We start from the raw sequence: 20,510 nt of genomic DNA, 5'->3' as shown, positions 1-20,510 counted from the left end.
GCCAGAGCAGGTTATTGTGGACCGCCTCAAGCCTGCCCATCTGGACATTAATGTGGCGCCGCAGCTGGCCCTGCCCCCATGGCAGTTGCACCCGGCCTCTGCAGTTCCGGCCCAGACACCGGACCCACCCAGGGCCCCTGACCTGCGAAGCACAGCCGTTTTGGCCGCATAATCCGCCCTAAACCACATTGACTCTTTCTCTTACTCGGTTCGAATGAATGATTCTTCAGCATTACCGTTACGGGCAGTTCTGGGATCAAAGGGTTAGGGACAATGGTATTTATTTTAGGTGTGTTTCATCACCCCCAAACATGGGCTAGAAAGGCCCATTTCTAAGCTATTCACTAGGATGTTGGTTTAACTGTAATATTATCACATGTGCATGACACATGACGAACTTCTCTGTCCAATTCAAACAGAGGACAGTGGTACTGTCTGACCACCTGTATCATTTCCTATAGCTAGAAAAAAAACTTCATCTAACAACATAGACAGTGACCTATGTATAAATATAGCAAAAAAATCAGGACTGGTAATGATAATGGTGCATTGGTATTGAGTAGTTGAAGTTAGGAAATGTGCCACATATGCTAGTTTAAACCAAGTACTGATGCCATATCACTGGAAGACAGGCAGGTCTGGTCTGCTCTTGGCAGGTATTGAGCCCAGTCGGGGAAAGGTGGGAAGGGTTGGGTGGAGCAAATCTTTTTTGACGCTTGTATTTTTGTTGTTAAAATAGTACATTAATACCAAGTGCTGTGGTTTTAAAGTTTTCAAGGTTGTTTAAAAAATAATTTTTTTGATTGCTTATATTTTAGGGGTGCTCCAGCACCCCCACAAATGGGCTAAAAACACCTATGATTACCATCATTAAAGAACATAGTATAACAAAGCAGGAGATAAGTTAAATTAAATTAGAGATAAGAGTACATTCCAGAACATATGGAATAAAACAAGAATTGGCAGAAATTTCGTTGGCATTGGTGAGGCCAAGGCCTATGTAAAAAAAATAATAATAAAAAAATAGAAAATGAATGGCATAAACTCGTTTGTATGTTTGTTTCCTCCCTAGTACTGTACATAGGTATATAAGGACTCTGACTCACACTCCAGCACAGTAGGTGGCGGTAATGCGACTTAAACGTTAGGTGCCACCCGCCAATAAACAAAACGAAGAAGCCAAAGACGGATGTAAAGAAGTAAACTGTGGCTTTAATCTTTTATCTACTTTATCTATGAGTATGGAGAGGCTTTATAGATCCAAAGACTGAATACCGATGGATAAAGAAACGCGGCCATTTGAGTTTACGAGATAAATTTTGCCTGCTTGGCTGCCATCGTTAGCTTGTTCCTGGAGTTAGCATGCCGCTCTTGAGGTTCTTTTTCTCCTTTACGGCACGCGTGGACTATTTCACATTTAACTGAGAGAGACATGTATTCAGCACCTCGGGAAGACAATGCGGCTCAAAGGTAAAGTAAAGGAAACAGCCTTAGATTGATCTCCATTATGGAGTGAGCTGTTTATGTGAGACACGAAAAAGAGATTGCATGGTTTCTCAACATGCATTCATGTTGGTGTTGCCTGACTATAAAAACATACACTTTAGATACAAATAGCATGCAAAGTCGTAAGTGTTGCATCATATTTAGCAATGTATGTGTTTTTGTTTTGTTACACTGTTAATCCTCATAGAAGTCGTAAATAAAGCAACTTAATATAATCTATTACTTCTGAGATAGACAGTAGTACATGAACTTTGTTACACGCCCTTATGAGATAGGCAATATATTGGAAATCTCGCAATATGTTGCAGTGTAATTCTGCTTCAAACTACAGACACAATAATGAGCAAATTGGTAGAATCGAATCAGAATGATCTTTATTATCCTGAGCTCAGGCACACAATTTTTGGGCTGTTCATTTTACACATCACAGTAGTGGACACAGCAAACACACACAGTTAATAGGTATGTTACTGAAATTTTGAAAAATACTTTATTTATTTAGAAATTAAAATAGACAATATCATTGGATAGATGAGTGTTACCGGAGTAAAATGAGCCCTATTTTGTAAAAATCAGATAAGATTAAGGATTTTATGTCAAAAATGTCCCCAAATCTTCTGCCCAGAAATCAGTGTAAATCAAGAGGAAACTTGTGACCGAAACCTTGACTCTTTGGTAGAAAAAAATGTCCGTACCTTTCTTATTAGTTGAGATAGCTTGATGAAATTTGAAGTGTCAGAAAGCTCTATCAATTCTCTATTGATTAAAGACAATAAAAAGCACCTTTTTCACACGGATACCAGTACGAGTTTTCAAACTTGATAACTCACCGATACAGAGTACCGATACCACTAGAACTTTTGACACATCAAATTTAAATTTACACATTGACAGATAATTGTAAACAAAGATCTTTCTTTCTGACGCTTATGATGATTCGCTGATGTGTCTAATCACCTCTGTATAGTGCTAACTACTGGCTACGAGGACTTGCTCCATGTAAGATTGTTTTTGCCTTAAGTATCCAGTGTTTTCCACAGGACCGGTGGTGGGCACCCGCAGGCTGGCCAGGTTGGTGGGGCCGGGGAAGATGATCTCTTTTCGCGCATCAATGTTTACGACCAAAAAATCGAGTTTGATTTGGCTTTTAATAGAATACTGTAATTTTCTTTTAATGAAACTAATAATAAAATACATGTAACAACAATAAATCAGTGTTTAGTTTAAACAGAATAACAAGAAATTCGATGAAAAATTACAATCGCTTACTTAAGTACAAATAAGTTAATGCAAACTGTAATGTCAAACATTTACCAAATAGCTTAAAGGAAATTTCAATAAAAATATAATTGATTACTTAAAAAAAATATATGGTTGGTAACAAATCAAAAGAAGTAACAAGTGTTAAATTTTCTTGCAGAGTTTTTACATAGGGTCCAGAAAATAATTGGAAACCTTTCAAAATTTAAGTCCACAGGATCCTGTTCATTAACAGATATTTTGAAGCAGGCAGCCAGGTGCTCGCCTTGTAAGTGATTGCGGTCTGTTTTCACTTAAGGATTAATTGAAAAGATAACTGGCAAAACTGCACCCACAACAAGTTTAAAAGATTGTTTTGCTTATTAAAATGATGCTCTTACCTAATTAATTGTTGAAAAGTGAGTATGAGAGATGCTTGGTCCTTGTGGTGCTCTGTGGTGATATGCCATCTGTTCTAAGTAGTCTTTTCTGTAAACGTCTGCCCCAAACTCAACAAAACCCTCCTTCCTGGGCCTTTCTTAGCTGTAGGCTTGTGCATTCTGCACAATTGACAAAACATCCCTAAAATGTAGAGCAATAATCAAATTACAAAATGAACAAAAAAAAAAACATGGTTATTGATATAATGCAGCTAATTAATTTGCTGTGCAGTCTCACATACAGGCATGACTTAAATTAAGCCACTCTGGGTCAAATGCAGTAGTTCTGTGTTTATTTTTCGCTGATGCAGTCATAAACGCAAAGGAGAAACCACAGGACCAGCCTTGTGTTAAGTGCTAAGTATCACCTGTTGCTGCCGAACTAGCAGACTCTAAAGTATGTTGGCGTGTGTCCTCAGGACGAGGCTATTTCATGATTCACTGGAATAATTTTCAATATACATCTGCGTGAATGAAACGTCATTCGCGTCAACTAACAACTCTGAGCAGAACTGCTCCATGCAATACGAACATAGCACAAGTTACTACTGTGTACGCACGTTAACAGAGAGACAGTGTAATATAACATACCTGTTTGAACTTCTGGACTTGTTTGGCGACATAATTTTGTATTTACTTATTTATTTTTGTAATGTTACTTGTTTACTTTAGTTCTTTGTCTTTTCGTGTCCCTCACAATTCGCACTGGTGGTGCTGCTCGCAGCTGGCTGCCCGCCTCGTCTTGAACCTCTTCTTCTCTGGCAGACAAAGCTGCGCGTCTTGGCGGAGGCAATGCATAACACCACCTAATGACTGCCGTGTAATGACATGTAACATTGACAGCAAGGGCGAACCGATGGCGGCAAAATCTTTTAATGGCGGCCAAAATTCACTTGTGGCGGCCCGCCACAAATAAATGTATATGTGGGTAAAGCCTGTTATCGGTGGATGGTATCGGTAGCCTTCATAAAGTACCCAATACCTAGAAATAAGACCGGTATCAGCCAGCTACCCAGTTTCTGTACTCATCCATCCTGACTGAAAAACTTCAGTTTGGGTTCACTTTAATGACATAGATGAGGTGGTTAAAAAGCTCCTTGGTGGGAAGGCCCCGGGGGTGGGTGAGTTCCGCCCGGAGTTCCTAAAGGCTCTGGATGTTGTGGGGCTGTCCTGATTGACAAGCCTCTGACACATCTAACCCTAACATCGGGGACAGTGCCTCTGGATTGGCAGACTGGGGTGGTGGTCCCCCTTTTTAAGAAGGGGGACCGGAGGTTGTGTTCCAACTACAGGGGGATCACGCTCCTCAGCCTCCCTGGTAAGGTCTATTCAGTGGTTTAGGGAAGTCTAATCTTGGATTCAGGAGAAGCAGTGTGGTTTTTGTCCTGGCCGTGGAACAGTGGACCAGCTCTACACCCTCAGCAGGGTCCTCGAGGGTACATGGGTGTTCTCCCAACCAGTCTACATGTGTTTTGTGGAGTTGGAGAAGGCGTTTGACCGTGTTCCTCGGGGAGTCTTGTGGGGAGTGCTTTGGGAGTATGGAGTACCGAACCCACTGATACAGGCTGTTCGGTGCATGTACGACCGGTGTCAAGAGTTTAGTCCGCTTTGTCGGGAGCAAGTTGGATTCGTTTCCAGTGTGGGTTGGACTCCGGCAGGGCTACTCTTTGTCACTGTTTCTGTTTATAACTTTTATGGGCAGAATCTCTAGGCCCAGCTGACGCATAGCGGGGGTCCGGTATGATTACCTCAGTATTGCATCTCTGCTTTTTGCAGACGATATGGTTCTGTTGGCTTCATGAAGCCATGATCTCCAACTCTCACTGGAACGGTTCGCAGCTGAGTGTGAAGCAGTTGGGATGAAATCCATCCATCCATTTTCAACACCGCTTATCCTGGTTAGGGTCACGGGGCGCTGGAGCCTATCCCAGCTGACTTCGGGCGAAAGGCGGACTACACCCTGAACTGGTCGCCAGTCAGTCGCAGGGCACATATAGACACGGACAACCATTCGCACACACATACGCACCGTCACTGAGTGGGAACTGAACCCACGCTGCCTGCACCAAAGTCAGGCGAGTGTACCACTAGACCATCAGTGACTGGGATGAAATCAGCCCCTCCAAATCTGAGACCTTGGTCCTGAGTCGAAAAAGGGTGGAGTGCCCTCTCCAGGTCGGGGATGAGATCCTGCCCTAAGTGGAGGAATTCAGGTATCTTGGGGTCTTGTTCACGAGTGAGGGTGCACCGTATTAAAAGGCGCAGTCTCAGTTATGGGGCCTATTTCTGTATTTAACACATAAATAAGGCGCGCCGTATTATTGGGCTCAGGCATGCTAAAACATACGCTAGCTTAAAACATACGGTAGCATGCATGCACGCTAAAAAAATGTTTTTAAAAAGGCAGCGGGAGCAAAACTGAGTAAGGTTGTACTTTATTGAAGTATTTTACAATGTACTCACATTATTTTTTTGATCAATCCTCATCCACAAATCCATCAAAGTCCTCATCTTCTGTATCCGAAATGGACAGCTGGGCAATTTCTCAATCAAACACAGCACGTTCGAGACAGTCTCGTTGCCGTGCGGAAGCTCGAACAACAGTGCGAGCAGACACAATCCATTCACAAATTGTGGCGTAACTCGCCCGGCGCTGCCTCCTAGTCTTAGTAAAGCTGTGTTCGACATCTGTCATCCATGGCTCCCACACCGCTCACTTCACTTTGAACGCCCTGTTTACATGGATGTCCAGCGGTTCGTCAAGCCTCCCGGAATGATGGAAAGTCCCGAGTTATTGCACTCAGTCAAATGGTGACTGGAGAGAGACTTCTCCCAGCTGTTCTTTGCTCATTAATCCATTGCTCAAGTTGGTCTTCCAACTCGGGCCACCTCGGCTTGTTTCCGTGGAAACTCAGCTTTGTCTTCTTGACTTGGCGAAGCTCGTTTTCCTGCTTCCTCCACTTGCGAACCATTGATTCGTTGATCTTGAATTCTCTCGCGGCTGCTCGATTCCCATGTTCCTCCGTGTAACTGATAGCTTGCAGTTTAAACTGCTTCGTAATCGTGTCTCTTCGTAGGGGACATTTTCGGGGGTCCTTAGACAAACCGATGTTGTTTCGCACAATGCACACCCCGGAAATGCTCCCAGTCAGTCAAGCGGTAAAATAATTTTATTACATTTTTTTTAAATGAAAAAAAGAAACTGCGCTATATACCTACTGGGGACGTGGCTGTGTAAGCAGCGTGTCGGCAGTAAATGCAAAAAATAATAATAATAAAGAAGTCAAGCAGAGCGTTCATCACACAACAACATTTATAGATGTTGGAACTCAGTGCACACATAAGGCGCGCCGCATTATAAGGCGCCCCGTCCATTTTGGAGAAATGTGCGCCTTATGGTCGTGAAAATACAGTACTTGACATTTTAGGGGTTTGAAAAGCCAAAACATAAAGTAATTTGAATTTGCTGAAAAATGTGTGAAAATAAATAGGTGATATAGAATAAAGTTATAGTCATGAATAGATTATTATTAGTTTTTTTTTTTTTTTTTTTTATTAATGGACTCGGACACAAAAAGATACATGCCTTATAATGTCTCTTTTCTTAGCCTGTTGCCAAGATGCTTGATTGATTGCTTATGATTCTTATGTATACATATATATGTCCATCCGTCCGTCCATTTTCCATACCGCTTATCCTCACTAGGGTCGCGGGGGTGCTGGAGCCTATCCCAGCTGACACTCGGCAAGAGGTGCGGTACACCCTGAAATGGTTGCTAGCCAATCACAGGGGACAAAAAAAACATTCACATTCGCACCTACGAGGAATTGGTTCTCAATTAACCTACCATGCATGTTTTTGGGATGTGGGGGGGAAACCAGAGTACCCGGAGAAAACCCACACAGGTGCAGGGGAGAGTTGTTGTAAGGAGCCAGACCAGACTGCAGTTCCATAGCTCCTCAATAAGAGTAGACTTTTAACTCCATAAAAGTAGTTATGCCTGTGTCGAGCAGAAACCTACGACTGTACCTTTATCAGAGCGGACTTGGTGCGTGAGAGTTAACTGTTGCGATAAACCCGTATTTTAAGTAGGACTCCTAATATAGTGTTGTTTCGTTTGCGAACTTTTCATTCAAAAGAACAAATCTTTTTAGTTAACGTAATGAGCTGAATTAGTTTATGAAATGCTTTAGTTATTTGATCTCTGCCGCCGTTAGCCAGCCCGCTGGGAGAACAGAAGCATTCGAGCCAGCTGGAAACGGAAGCGTTCTGTGTAGTCTCGACGTGTCAATTGAGACGCGCAGCTGTTGCGGCGGAGAAGATCCGGTCAATTTTCTAAATAAAACACATTGACACGTGAAATGCAATACAACAGAAATGATATAAATTGGTCATTCTTTCTCTGCGGCCAAGTAACAAATGCCTCACGGCCCGGTACCAGTCCGCGGACCGGTGGTTGGGGACCATTGAGTTAAACGACTCAGGACAGATCACCTTTTGTTTGAAGCCACCCACTTTTCAAGTGAGCAAAAGTATTGAAACAGATATTAAATGTACTTAAAGTGAATAACATTTTATATTTGGAGGCATAACCCTTACTAGGAATAACTTCATCAAGCCTGAAACCCATTGACTTCACCAGACTGTTCCATTCTTCATTTGAAATGCCTTTCCATGCCTTACTGCAGCGTCTTTCAGTTCTTGTTTATTTCTGAGAGTTTCTTCCTTCAGTCTCCTCTTCAGGCAAAATTGCCAGACAAAATGGTTTTGTAGACTTAATAATTCATTCTGCTGGTACCATCATGAGTTACATCATCAATAAAGACTAGGGACCTCATTCGAGAAGCAGCCATGCAAGCCCAAGCCATGACAATACCTCCACCCTGCTTCACAGATGAGCTTGTGTGTTTTGGATCATAAGCAGATTCTTTTGTTCTCCATACTTTGGCCTTTCCATCACTTTGGTAGCATCAGTCCATAAAACTTTGTTCCAAAATTTCTGTGGCTTATCTCTGTACTACTTTGCAAAATCCAATCTGGCCTTCCAATTATTTGTAGACGTAATCTTGGTCGCATCAGTCCATAAAACTTTGTTCCAAAATTTCTGTGGCTCATCTCTGTACTGCTTTGCAAAATCCAATCTGGCCTTCCAATTATTTTTGCTGATGAGTGGTTTGCATCTTCTGGTATGGCCTGGATATTTCTTCTCTCAACGTCTTCTTTGAATAGTGGATTGTGATACCTTCACCCCTGTCCTGTGGAGTTTAGCAGTGATGTCACTGACTGTTGTCTTTGGCTATTTCTTAACAGCGCTCACAATGTTTCCGTCAACTGCTGTTGATACCCTTGGCCGACCTGTTCAATGTCTTTTGCTCAGTACAGCATTACTTTTTCTTCTTCAGGACATTTCAAATTGTTGTACTGGCTATGCTCAATGTCTGTGCAATAGCTCTGATCGATTTTCCCTCTTCTCTCAGCTTCAAAATGGTTTGCTTTTCTCCCATAGACAGCTCTCTGGTCTTCATGTTTGCTTAACAGCAAATGCAGTTTTCATGGGTGAAACCCAAAGCCAAAAAGGAGCACTACTCTTTAAGCAATTAATCTAAAAGACAACACCTGAGCAACTTGAAACACCCATCAGTCACATGTTCCAATACTTTGCTCACTTGAAAAGTGGGTGGCTTCAAACAAAAGGTGCTCTGTCCTAAGTTGTTTAACACATCTAGGTGTAAATACCATAAAATAAAAGCTGTAATTCTGAGCTTTCTCACATTCATATTTTTATCTGAAACTCAAATGTCTTCAGTATACAACAAAAAACAAAGGAATTGACCTTGCCGTTTCAATACTTTTGGAGGGTACTATACAGGGATCTCGTTTGATGTGCGTTGCGCTACAAAAAGTAGCAGGGCCGCATAAAGTACAATCTGCGTCGTTGGACGCATGGCTTGGTACTCTGGCATGGTGCTGGTAATCCGGCGGATGTTTTTTTTTTTCCCACTCTAGAGTCTGACTAATTTGGTCGCATATGCACCCCAATTTTTGAATAGTGTGGCAGGAAAAAAAAAACTGACGGTGCATACAGGTGTCCAGTCATTTGAGAAAGAGAAAAATTTCCGCAACTTGAAAGCAGACATACAATGGGTGTCGCCATCGTCTCTAAATCAATCAGAGAGAGTGAAGAGCGGGGACCCTCCATCTGATTGGCTGTGTGCGTGTCAGTTTGAAATACGGCCGCCAGCATACGCGAAGCTAAGTTTTGCAGTTATGGAACCCTTTGCCCAACAATGCAAATACAAACATGAACATCGTACACGTATGCTCACATTATATACTGTACAGTACAGCGTTACTATTGAACATGTTGACAAAGAAGCATTTAAAGAAAGGCTGCATGCATTTTAAAAAGTAGTACAAATCTTGAATCAAAACAGGATGCTTTGATCTTCTTGCGGTGTCAATGTTGCTACTTTGCACTTTTTCCTAACCAACTGGATACTTGATTGGCAGTAGATATTGCCTGTTGAGGCATTAATGATACCTCTGTGCCAAATTTTAATATTTGTTTAAAAAAAGTCAAACTTGCATGTTATATTAGTTCACCACACACAAAATGAAATATTTCAAGGCTTTGTTTCCATTTTGTTTATGGCAGAAAGACACAAAAAAATAAAATCAATGCAGTATTTCACAAAATTTGAATATTTCATGTGACCAACACAAAAGGATCTTAAACAGAAATGTTGGGCTTCTGAAAGTGTATTAAAATAAAATGCCCTCGAAAATTTTGTTGGGCCTCCTTTTGCATTAATTACACCATCAAGTCGGTGTGGCATGAAGGTGATCAGCCGTTAGTGCAGTTCCGGGTTTATTGTAGCCCAAGTTGCTTTGATGTTCAGATCTTCAGATCGTTTGCATTTTGGGGTTTATGATCCCTCATCTTCCCCAAAAAATTTCAATGGGCTTCAAGTCAGGCGAGTTTGCTGGCCAATCAAGCCAATATACTGTTATTCCATGGCTATTAAACCAGGTATTGGTAGTTTTTGCTTTGTGGGCAGGTGCCAAATCCTGGTGGAAAATAAAATAATTGTCTCCAAAAATCTGGTCGGGAGCGGGAAGCATGAAGTGCTCTAAAATTTCCTGGTAGATAGCTGCGTTGACTGGACTTGATAAAAGACAATGGACCCACACCAGCATATGACATGGTTCCCCAAACCATTACTGCCTGTGGAAACTTCACACTGGACTTTAAGCAGCTTGAGTTTTGTGCCGCTTCAGTTTTCCTCCAGACTCTGGGACCTTGATTTCCAAATGAAATGCAAAATTTACTTTCATCTGAAAAGAGGACTTGGGACCACTGGGCAACAGACCGGTATTTTTTTCTCCTTAGCCCAGCACAGACAATTCTGATGTTGTTTTTGGTTCAGGGGTGCCTTGACACATGAAATTCTACAGCTGTAGTCCATGTCACTGACACCAACCTCAGTCCACTCCTTATGAAGCTCACCCAGATTTCATCCGTCACTTGTGCCCCTTTTCAGGCTACATTTTCCCCTTCCTCTTAACACTGTGTTGATGTACTTTGATACAGCACTCAGTGAGCATCCAGCTTCTCTGGCAATTTCTTTTTGAGAGATTTTCTCCTTATGGAGGTGTGTCAATGATGGTTTTCTGCACCACCGTCAAGCCAGCAGTCTTACCCGTGATTCTGAAGCCTACTAAGCCAGACTAAGACTATTTAAAGGCTGAGGAAAACCACTGCAGGTATTTTGCATTAATTACCGTAATTTGTCGTGTGTAATGCGCATTTTTCCCCCCAAAAATGGTCAAAAGTCAATAGTGCACATTATACATGGGTATATGGGCAAATGGAAAAAAACATTCACATTTTCTAAATGTATGCCGCCATCTCGTAGTTATGAAAAAGCTGTACACCTTCGTTCCAAAATGCCACCGCCACCTAGTGGTTATAAAAAAGGTGTACCCTACACTTTCATTCCAATATGATACGGGTGCGTATGACTGTATACATGTACAGTTATGCTCATAAATTTACATACCCTAGCAGAATTTGTGAAATATTGTTTTTTGTTTTTTTAATGACTGACTGAAAAACAACCATCATTAATTTCTTTATGGTTAGGTTTTGTTTAATGATAACGCTTTTCTGAAATGTTTGACAGTTTAATTTCAATCCCATTAAAATAAAATGTAATGTTTCGCCTGGACCATTTTTTTCTTTAAAGAATTGTACCCATCTTACAAATTCTGCCTGGGTAATCAAACATATGTGTTTTCTTGTTTACTAAATAAAAGTAGGTCTGTGAATTTCAAAATAAGAGCAAGTAAATTAAATAAAGGATTATGTGTTCAAATAAATTGCTTAACTTCAGAATAATTCTGAAAAAAACTAACAAAATACAGATAATACTTCGTTTCGGTCATATTGGTAGAAGCAAAATTGTGCATTGTAAAAATGCATTATACATGGGTGGAAGGGTTTTCCAGAATTTTGAGGTCCACTTTCGGGCTGCGTATTATACATGGGTGCACATTATACACGGGAAATTCCAGTACTTGACAAGATTGGGACACAGGAAGCCTACAATGTTGAATTTTTATCATGATATTAAAATTTTGTGAAATACTAGATTTGTTTATTTTTTTTGTCTTTCTGCTATATTCATCAAAATTGAAACAAAAAAGGTTTGTAATATTTCACTTTGTGTGCGGTGAACTCATATGACATACACGTTTCACTTTTTGAAACAAAGTATTGAAATCAATGGACTATCCCTCTATTCAAATTTTTTGGAACATACGTGTGTTTGTGTGTACCCCGCCTCCTGCCCGCAGTTAGCTGGGATAGGCTCCAGCATACCCGCGACCCTAGTGAGGATAATCTGTGTAGAAAATGGATGGACTATTCAGATTCAGTTTTTAAATGCAATGTTTCAAATAAGGCGGCATGGTGGCCGACTGGTTAGAGCAACAGCCTCACAGTTCTGAGGTGCGGGGTTCAATCCCCGTCCCCGCCTGTGTGGAGTTTGCATGTTCTCCCCGTGCCTGCGTGGGTTTTCTCCGGGCACTCCAGTTTCCTCCCACATCCCAAAAACATGCATTAATTGGAGACTCTAAATTGCCCGTAGGCATGACTGTGAGTGCAAATGGTTGTTTGTTTCTGTGCCCTGCGATTGGCTGGCAACCAGTTCAGGGTGTACCCCGCCTCCTGCCCGATGACAGCTGGGATAGGCTCCAGCACGCCCGCGACCCGAGTGAGGAGAAGCGGCTCAGAAAATGGATGGATGGATGTTTCAAATAATTCAAATTCAATTCCTTCTGGGACACATTTCAGCCCTTACAGCTGGATCCACTGACAAATCCAACAAATTGAAGAGATACAGAGCAACATCAAACATAATACTGAATTAATTTCTGCTTGCTCATAATGCAATAACTTATTTTGAAGCTAAATCTTGTGGTTTTGAATGCTTTTTTTCCTCCATGGTGGTGTCCTGTTCTTAGTTGATGTGCTGTTTCTTTGCTCATTTTATTTTTCCCAGTGGGACCGGAGTTTTCTACCAGGCTTTGCCCGCCCTTGGAACCGATGGAAAAAACATCATGGTGCTGATTCCTGTTGAGATGGTCAATGGGAAATGTGTCCAAAGTCAAATCAACAAACCTAAAACGCAGGACGCCGTACCGCTAAATGTTGTATCAGCACCTGTTCCCTTTGGAATAAAGACAGCCTTGACTTCCTTAGCTACACAACAAACTACGGGAAATCAGGTTTCTCTCGTGAATGCCTTGCCTTGTCAACTTGGTGTTGCGGGTCAAGGACATGAGCTAGGTATTTCATTAAATAAATATCCACTTAGAACTGTAAAACCACAAACATTCCTCGGCGCCCCCCAAAATCAAGTACAAACAGTTACAACTTCTGAAGTTGCTTCAGGTATTAATAAACAGAGTTTCATGTCATCAACGGATTGCTTTTCAAGTTCAGACTCGACCAGTGTGGCCAATGTATCATCTAAGACAACTGTCTGTCAAAGCAATGTTTCTACATGTCTTTCAGAACTTGAACGTTTTTGTTCCGCATCACCTATGACTTCTCTTCCACTGAGATCACCCAAATCACACTTGAAATTAATTCCAAAGGTTTCCCAGAGGCCCAACAGCCCAATGAAGTGGTTGATTGAAGAAGTCTATTCTGAATCTGCTGTTGACCTTCCAAATTCTCCTCTTATTCAATCAAAGACATTCAAAACCGTGGAAAGTAGCAAGACGTTTGGAGTGTTTGAAAAAGTGATGCCTGTTTCTCTCTCAGGGCTGACTTCAAGTGAAACTCATAATCAACAAGCCTCGGTCATGTGCGATGGCAGGGTTTTCTTGGCAGCCAAAAATGATACCCTTTCTTCGACAGTGGGGAGCAGGGAAAAACGTTGCCATCTCAAAAACTCTGCAGTACTATCGTCTTCGTCACTCTTGCAAGACTCAAGGATTATCACACCAAAGGAGCCAAATGAAGTGATTGACCTTTGCAGTGACGATAATCCAGATGACCTGTGTGAAATAATACCCGATGATATGCCTACAGGCTCTTCTTTGGACGAAGATAATGTAATATTTGTATCATATATTCCACCAAAACCTGAATACGTGCCAATGCAAAGTCTGGTAGGAAAAACACTGGAGATTGATACAAACCAGACAAGCACAAAGACCATGCACAATGTGACTGAATGTGAGAGGACTTCCCTCAATTGCTCCAATACTGTCCATGATCAACTAACATGTGAAAGCATGGATGGATGCTCCGTTGATAAAAGCCAGGAACCAGAGCATAGCATGATGGCGAGCACAGCTCCAAATGATGACAGTGACTCGGTCATGAGCAGTCAACATAACACCCAGAAACAACAGCTGGACAGGATAGAGGTTTCCCTAGGAATGGAGAGTTTGTCACATCCCAGTGCTTCTGGCCTCAACAGTAGAGAATCCACAGACAAAGTGAAGGTGAGGAATCTACTGTTGTGGCCAAATTGGGGAACCACGCTTACAGTACATAACTGCTTTTCAACCATCTTTGTCAAACATTTATACAATATTTCCTTTTGTCAGACCATTGCTCTGTTTTTCAACCATCTTTGTCAAACTTTTATACTATATTTCCTTTTGTCAGACCATTGCTTGAGGTATGTAAGCTTTTTAGTCATATTGGCCATTTGTTGTTAATCAGTGTTCATAACCCATGTTTATTTTATGCTTTTCCTCACCGCTAATGAGTGCTTATTTTAAAAAATGCTTACTAGCAGCGACGGCATTAAGGCCTTTTTATACTCTTGCGCGGGCAACGGCGTCTACATTGCATCACGTGACCAACGCATTGGGCCGCACGGCCCCTATGAGGCCCCTATGCGACATTTGACGCGCACACGGCACAAATTGTCGCCCCGCGCAGAAGCCGCGTGATTGGTCAGTTTTAGTCACATGCTGTGATGACGTATTCAGCTTTCCCCTTGATTTTGCAATATAATTAAACGCATTATCTGGTCATCTAAGCCCATTTGTTCTAGCAGGCACTGTTCCACAGTTGCCATTGTTATTGCTTTTTCCTTGTTCCGGAAAGTAAAAACGGCCACCAGAATTGGCCAGAAAAGGCAGAGGAAACTCCACCCTGTGGCGTCCTAGCCAGTACCAGCCATAGCGACGTCCCCGACTTGGAGGAGAACTGCAGCACATTTTCAGAACAGCACACGTGGGTTGCGCTCGAGTATGAAGGCAAACTGCACGCGGGATAGCCGCAGTGAGATCAACACGGTCGCCGCCTGCGCAAGTATAAAGAAGCCTTTGGTGCACTTAAGTTTGAAACCATTGACTGAAGCAATTGCTATTGACAAGCGATCCACAGAAATGAAAATTCTTGGCCGAAACCAAAAATGAGAGAGACCCAAGACAGAAAACCGGAGGCCAAAACATCGAAACAAACTACTTTGCCAATTATTAGCAAAATTGCATTTATGGCTATGACTGCAGAGCTAACGACCTCAAGAATTTCACTTCCAGAGCAATTTGTCTGAATTTTCATATTTTTGAAACTGTCAAGAACATTACCATGGGACAGTTATTGCGGTATGTTATAGGATACAAATAATTTTGTGTACTGTTTAATTGCACAACATAATCATCACACTATATTTGTAATTATTAATAAATTATAGCTTCAATATGTTATTTCATGTAATTGTTGCATCAGTCTTGTAATGGCGGACGCGTTTGCAGCCAAATGTTTTCTCTTGCATGCTATTTTTGTACTTGCTTTATCCACTACTGCTGCTGAAACAATGCAAATTTCCGCATTGTGCTACTAATGAATGTTAGAGTGCCGTGAAAAAGTATTGGCCTTCTTAAATTCATATATTTTTGCATAATTTCCCCACTTAATAATTTTCCCAGCAACTGGAATCAAGCGTTTTCTATAACTGGCAGTGAGTCTTTCACATTTCTGGAGATATTTTGGCCCACTCTTCCTTGCAGAATTGTTTGAGTTCAGTGAAAGTTGAAGGTTTTTGAGCATGAATGGCCTTTTTAAGGTCATGCTACTGCATTTCCATCGGCTTAAAGTCTGGACTTTGACTAGGCCACTCCAAAACCTTCATTTTGTTTTTTTATAAGCTATTCAGAAGTTGACTTGCTGGTGTGTTTTGGATCGTTATCCTGCTAAGGAACCCAAGTGCGCTTCAGCTTGAGGTCACAAACTGATGGCTGAACATTCTCCTTTAGGATTTTCTGTTAAAGAGCAGAATTCATGGTTCCATCAATCACAGCAAGTTGTCCAGGTCCTGAAGGAGCAATACAGCCCAGGACCATCACACTACCACCACTACTGTATGTTTGATTGTTGGTATGATGTTCTTTTTCTGAAATGCTGTGTTACATTTACACTAATGTATGAGACACACACCTTCCAAAAATCTCAACTTTCATTTCCTCAGTCCATATAATATTCTCCCCAAAGTCTTCGGAATCATTAAGATTATTTTTTGCAAAATTAGGACGAGCCTTTGTTCTTTTTGGTCAGCGGTGGTTTTCGCCTTGGAACTCTGCCATGGATGCCATTTTTACCCAGTCTCTTCCCTTATTGTTGTGTCATGAACACTGACCTTAACTGACGCAAGGGAGGCCTGCAGTTCTTTAGAAGTAGTCCTGAGTTCCTTCGTGGCCTCCTGGATGAGTCATTGCAGTTCTCTTGGGGTAATCTTTGTAGGCCGGTCACTCCTGAAAAGGTTCACCACTGTTCCATGTTTTCTCCATCTGAGGATAATGGCTCTCCTTATGGTTCGCTTGAATGGCTTTTATAACGCTTTCCAGACTGATAGATGTCAGTTACTTTATTTCTCAACTGTTCTGGAAGTTCTTTGGATTGTGTCCTTTTGTTGCAGTTTTTTTTAGATATTTTGTCTGACTTGATTTTGTCGGGACACATTCTGTTTAGTGATTTCTTGATTGAACAGGTCCAGAGGAAATCAGCCTTGGGTGTGATCAGTGAATATTAATCACAGATTGTGATTAACAACAACAAACTGAATTTTCTTTTCCTTGATAAATGAAATCACCATTTAAAAACAGCATTTTAAGTTCACTTGGGTTATATTTGTCAATTTACATTTGTTTGATGATCTTAAACAAAGTGGAGAAACATTGCAAAAATATAGGAATTTAAGAAGGGGGTCAAGAGTTTTTCACGGCACTGTGCATTATAAATTATTATATGAATGTACTTTTAAACTTATAGGCCCCTTTTCTCAGGTGAGGTAGCGGTGATGTAATAATTCATTTCAGGTTTCTGTTTCCGGTTCGTGCGTGGTTGTAGTGTTGTTGTTGTATTATTTTATCTCCAGACACTTACTATTTTGCAAGCTATTTTGCTCTTCAAAGTTGGTCACCCTCTGCAAAAACGTGATTCCAAACAGATCTGTGACAAGTGAACTGTAACACCCAATCACTTACTTTGGTGTTTTTGCGACTTCATGTCACGATAGCTTAGCAATTAGCAATGGGTCTTCATCTTTTTCCCATCTATTACTCCTTGTTCTCCCTACATGATAACGATACTTGGCGAAACGATGATGAGTAACTTATGCTGCATTGACACAGGACGCGAAGCAAACTTTAGCCTCCGTGGCTTGGCATCGCATTTAGACGCATTTGCTGTAGCGCTTAGGTAGCTGGGGCAGCTCAAAATGTAACAAGCATTCACCAGTAGTATCTGAACAGCGTAAAATAGTGTACACCACACACAACTGCACGCTGGTTGCAGTTTTTGCTAGTATCATAATAACATCCTGTTTAGGCTGTTTTATTTCGGTGACAAAAGTAATTTGGTTGAAATCTGAAAATGAAATTTGAGGCCTTTTTCGGCTGAAATTTTTCAACCACCGAATATTTGTGGTGCATCACTACTATGGATGGACAGATGACATCAAAAGCCGCTTAACGTTCACAAGTATCCTACATGGGTGACCCAGTATCAGTTAACCAGATGGTAAAAGAGATGCTCTTCTTTCTTTTCAATTGATGTTATTGATGGAATATTCAACTGAGACTTGTAATTCTTTTTTTTTTATTTTTATTTTTATTTTTTTTTATTATTTTTTTTTTACTTGCAGAGTTCCTCAACTGCTTCTCCAGTTTATAGATCATCTGACCACCTTCTAAGGCAAATTTTTGGGGTTACATCTGATGTCAGAATTTGCCTGCAGAGAATTAATCCAGGATCAGCTGGGACTGGACTCAAAGAGTCTGTGCCCACAGAGGACATTCAGGAAACCACAAACCTATTAAAAGAGAGGGAACTTTTCATGCAGTACAGTTACAATCCACAAGACCCTCACCGCAGCAGTAGTCCAGTCAACGTCAAAAGAGCAAAGCTATCAGATGTACAGAATTTGTCAGGAGAAACTGTTACTACCAGTCCTCTTGCAGGTAACAGATCGATAAAGTGTTGTCTTTTAAACTGGAACACAAAAGCTAAGACCCCTAGCGCACTGGCCTGGAGACTAGTTGGCGACCTGATGGCAAATTGAGTCTAAGCGACATCTCCTGGAAAGTAGCCGGGTCACCAAGGAGTCTCAGTGAAAACGTTTGATTTTATTTGCGACCTTTTGGCGACACATCAATATGCTCTTGCTAGAGAAAAACATTTACGTGGCTTAATGTCACAAAACTTCAGTCGTCACCAAAATGTATATGGACATCGCTACCTTTGCCCACTTCAACCTCTGAAAATATCAGAACTATCACCCCAATATTTTGGATTTTATTGAAGTTGAACCATTTTCCTCATTAGAGGACAAATTTATTTAAAGAATATATATGTTGCATATAGGCCGATATATGAGCGACTACCAGGTAAACTGGTTGTCACGTTGCCTGGAGACGTGTCTCTGGTGAGAGCGCAAGCAATATTTTGGTCTCCGAGGTCCCCGAGTCACTGCGACTGATCAGTGTCAGTGACGTCTCCGCCAATGAGATAGGGGTCTTGGAAAACAAAGTGTGCATCTGGCAGAACTTCTACTAAAACAGTATTCTGTGATCTGGACACAGGGATAATGGTTGGCTATGTGGAGCCAATCGATGATGATATCGCCAGCATCGATGAAAATTACACTCCTGACTCCCAGGACTCAGCTGGCCGGAGCCTGAATAGTGCTCGTCCAAATACAAGTAGAATGGGAAGGCCAAGGAAACGCACAATGTGTCCATGTTGCGTCCCTGGTACCCTGGGTCTGACCAGGAAGTCCAGGACCAGGGCAGTAGAGTCAGAGAGGTTGACATGGACAAGAGACCACACGAGTAAAAGGGGTGGACGTTGACAAAAATTCTAATAAAAAAGGTGAATGTACGACTTTAGCGGGACCAACCTGTCTGCATGGACTCACAGGAACCAGCAAAGAGAAAAACAGGAGCGAATATAGAAATGTGTGTAAGCTAATAACAAAACATTTGAAATTCTAAATGTTACTTTTCCTGTAGCGTTTGTATTTGGTTAAAGTCTGATTTACACAAACACTGACAATGTCTTTCAATGTTGAGCAAACATACAGCAGTAATTGCACTGAAATTAAGCAGGGTAGTAACGGTCATAGTAGTACTAGTTGTAGTCATCCAATTTGTGGACCATAAGAACAATTTTATTTCAGTGTATTTGTTTTGTCTTTTAGTGTACTTATATTGTAGCCCTGAATCTGCCTCCCATTTTCCATCAATTTCAGTAGTACATTCTCATGCAGCTACTCAAAATTGATATAACTCGTTAAATATTTGCACCTCATTCTATTTTTATATGATTGTCCATATTTATAAGTTTTTTCTAAGATATTTTTGATCTCATCTTCAGTTTAATGATGGCATTTTCTTCAAATAACCTACATGTTTTTAACGTTAGAATAAGAGTTACAAAATCATGTCAACTGACTTGTTTATTTCAAGACAAGATGTTATAGCACGATTTTGTTATTGTTTAGCATTAACATCCATTGGCTTGACTTGTTTAAATTTGTTCAATATTGTATTGCATACCAGACCAATTATTAAGGAATAAAATATAATGACTGGAGTTTTCTTTTTACATTGAGTGAAAATCAACCAATAGGACCTTTTGATGCCTTCATATTGATGTCAGTGTTGCAATGGCTATTTGTTTTGTTCTTTAGTTTAGTATACTGCGATTACACAGCGTTTGAGTCTGAAGCAATAGACACTAAACTAAAATGTATTTATGATTCAAAACAAATACGTGGGTTCACTGTTAAAATGTTATTTTCTGTACAACCGCTCAGGAAACGACATATTTGAATAGATGAGGGTCATAATAAAACAATTGCACGACCACAAGGGCTTTTTGATTACAGGGGGTCCTCCCGACATGTGCGAGGTTACAATTGGCAATCAATTAACTACTTTGCGCAGCAGTTACTTTCATACTTATTTTTTTTCCCCCATATGTTTATTTGTTTTATAGTTATGGTGTCAACTTGTTTTTCATAAAAATATTTACTATAATTATGACTTTATTGAGTGGCACGATGACCGGCTGGTTAGAGGGTCTGCCTCACAGTTCTGAAGACCGGGGTTCAATCCCCGGTACCGCCTGTGTGGAGTTCGCATGTTCTCCCCGTGCCTGCGTGGGTTTTCTCCGGGCACTCCGGAGAAAACATGCATGCTAGGTTAATTGACAACTCTAAATTGCCCATAGGTGTGAATGTGAGTGCGAATGGTTGTTTGTTTGTATGTGCTCTGCAATTGGCAGGCAACCAGTT

At 41.1% G+C, this 20,510-nt stretch overlaps 1 protein-coding gene across 1 annotated transcript; it reads left to right on the top strand.

The window, feature by feature from the left end:
- The first annotated feature begins 1,140 nt into the window (after positions 1-1,140).
- On the top strand, positions 1,141-19,807 carry lrif1 (ligand dependent nuclear receptor interacting factor 1). Its single transcript, XM_061792571.1, has 4 exons — positions 1,141-1,470; positions 12,750-14,205; positions 17,859-18,174; positions 18,796-19,807. The coding sequence occupies exons 1-4, from the start codon at positions 1,433-1,435 to the stop codon at positions 19,062-19,064; spliced, it is 2,079 nt and encodes a 692-aa protein (XP_061648555.1). The 5' UTR covers positions 1,141-1,432; the 3' UTR covers positions 19,065-19,807.
- The last annotated feature ends 703 nt before the right edge of the window (positions 19,808-20,510 follow it).

The sequence above is a fragment of the Phyllopteryx taeniolatus genome, chromosome 1 (assembly GCF_024500385.1).
Source record: "Phyllopteryx taeniolatus isolate TA_2022b chromosome 1, UOR_Ptae_1.2, whole genome shotgun sequence".
Classification (NCBI taxonomy): domain Eukaryota; kingdom Metazoa; phylum Chordata; class Actinopteri; order Syngnathiformes; family Syngnathidae; genus Phyllopteryx; species Phyllopteryx taeniolatus.
The sequence above is the reverse complement of the archived record's forward strand: the minus strand, read 5'-3'. Positions and strand labels throughout refer to the sequence as shown.

Bases quoted from the DNA above. Each gene is read 5' to 3' on its own strand.
- lrif1 (XM_061792571.1), top strand. From the start codon at position 1,433: ATGTATTCAGCACCTCGGGAAGACAATGCGGCTCAAAG. The intron at 14,206-17,858 runs GTGAGGAATCTA...TTTTACTTGCAG, and splicing joins AATCCACAGACAAAGTGAAG to AGTTCCTCAACTGCTTCTCC. The intron at 18,175-18,795 runs GTAACAGATCGA...ATCTGGACACAG, and splicing joins TACTACCAGTCCTCTTGCAG to GGATAATGGTTGGCTATGTG.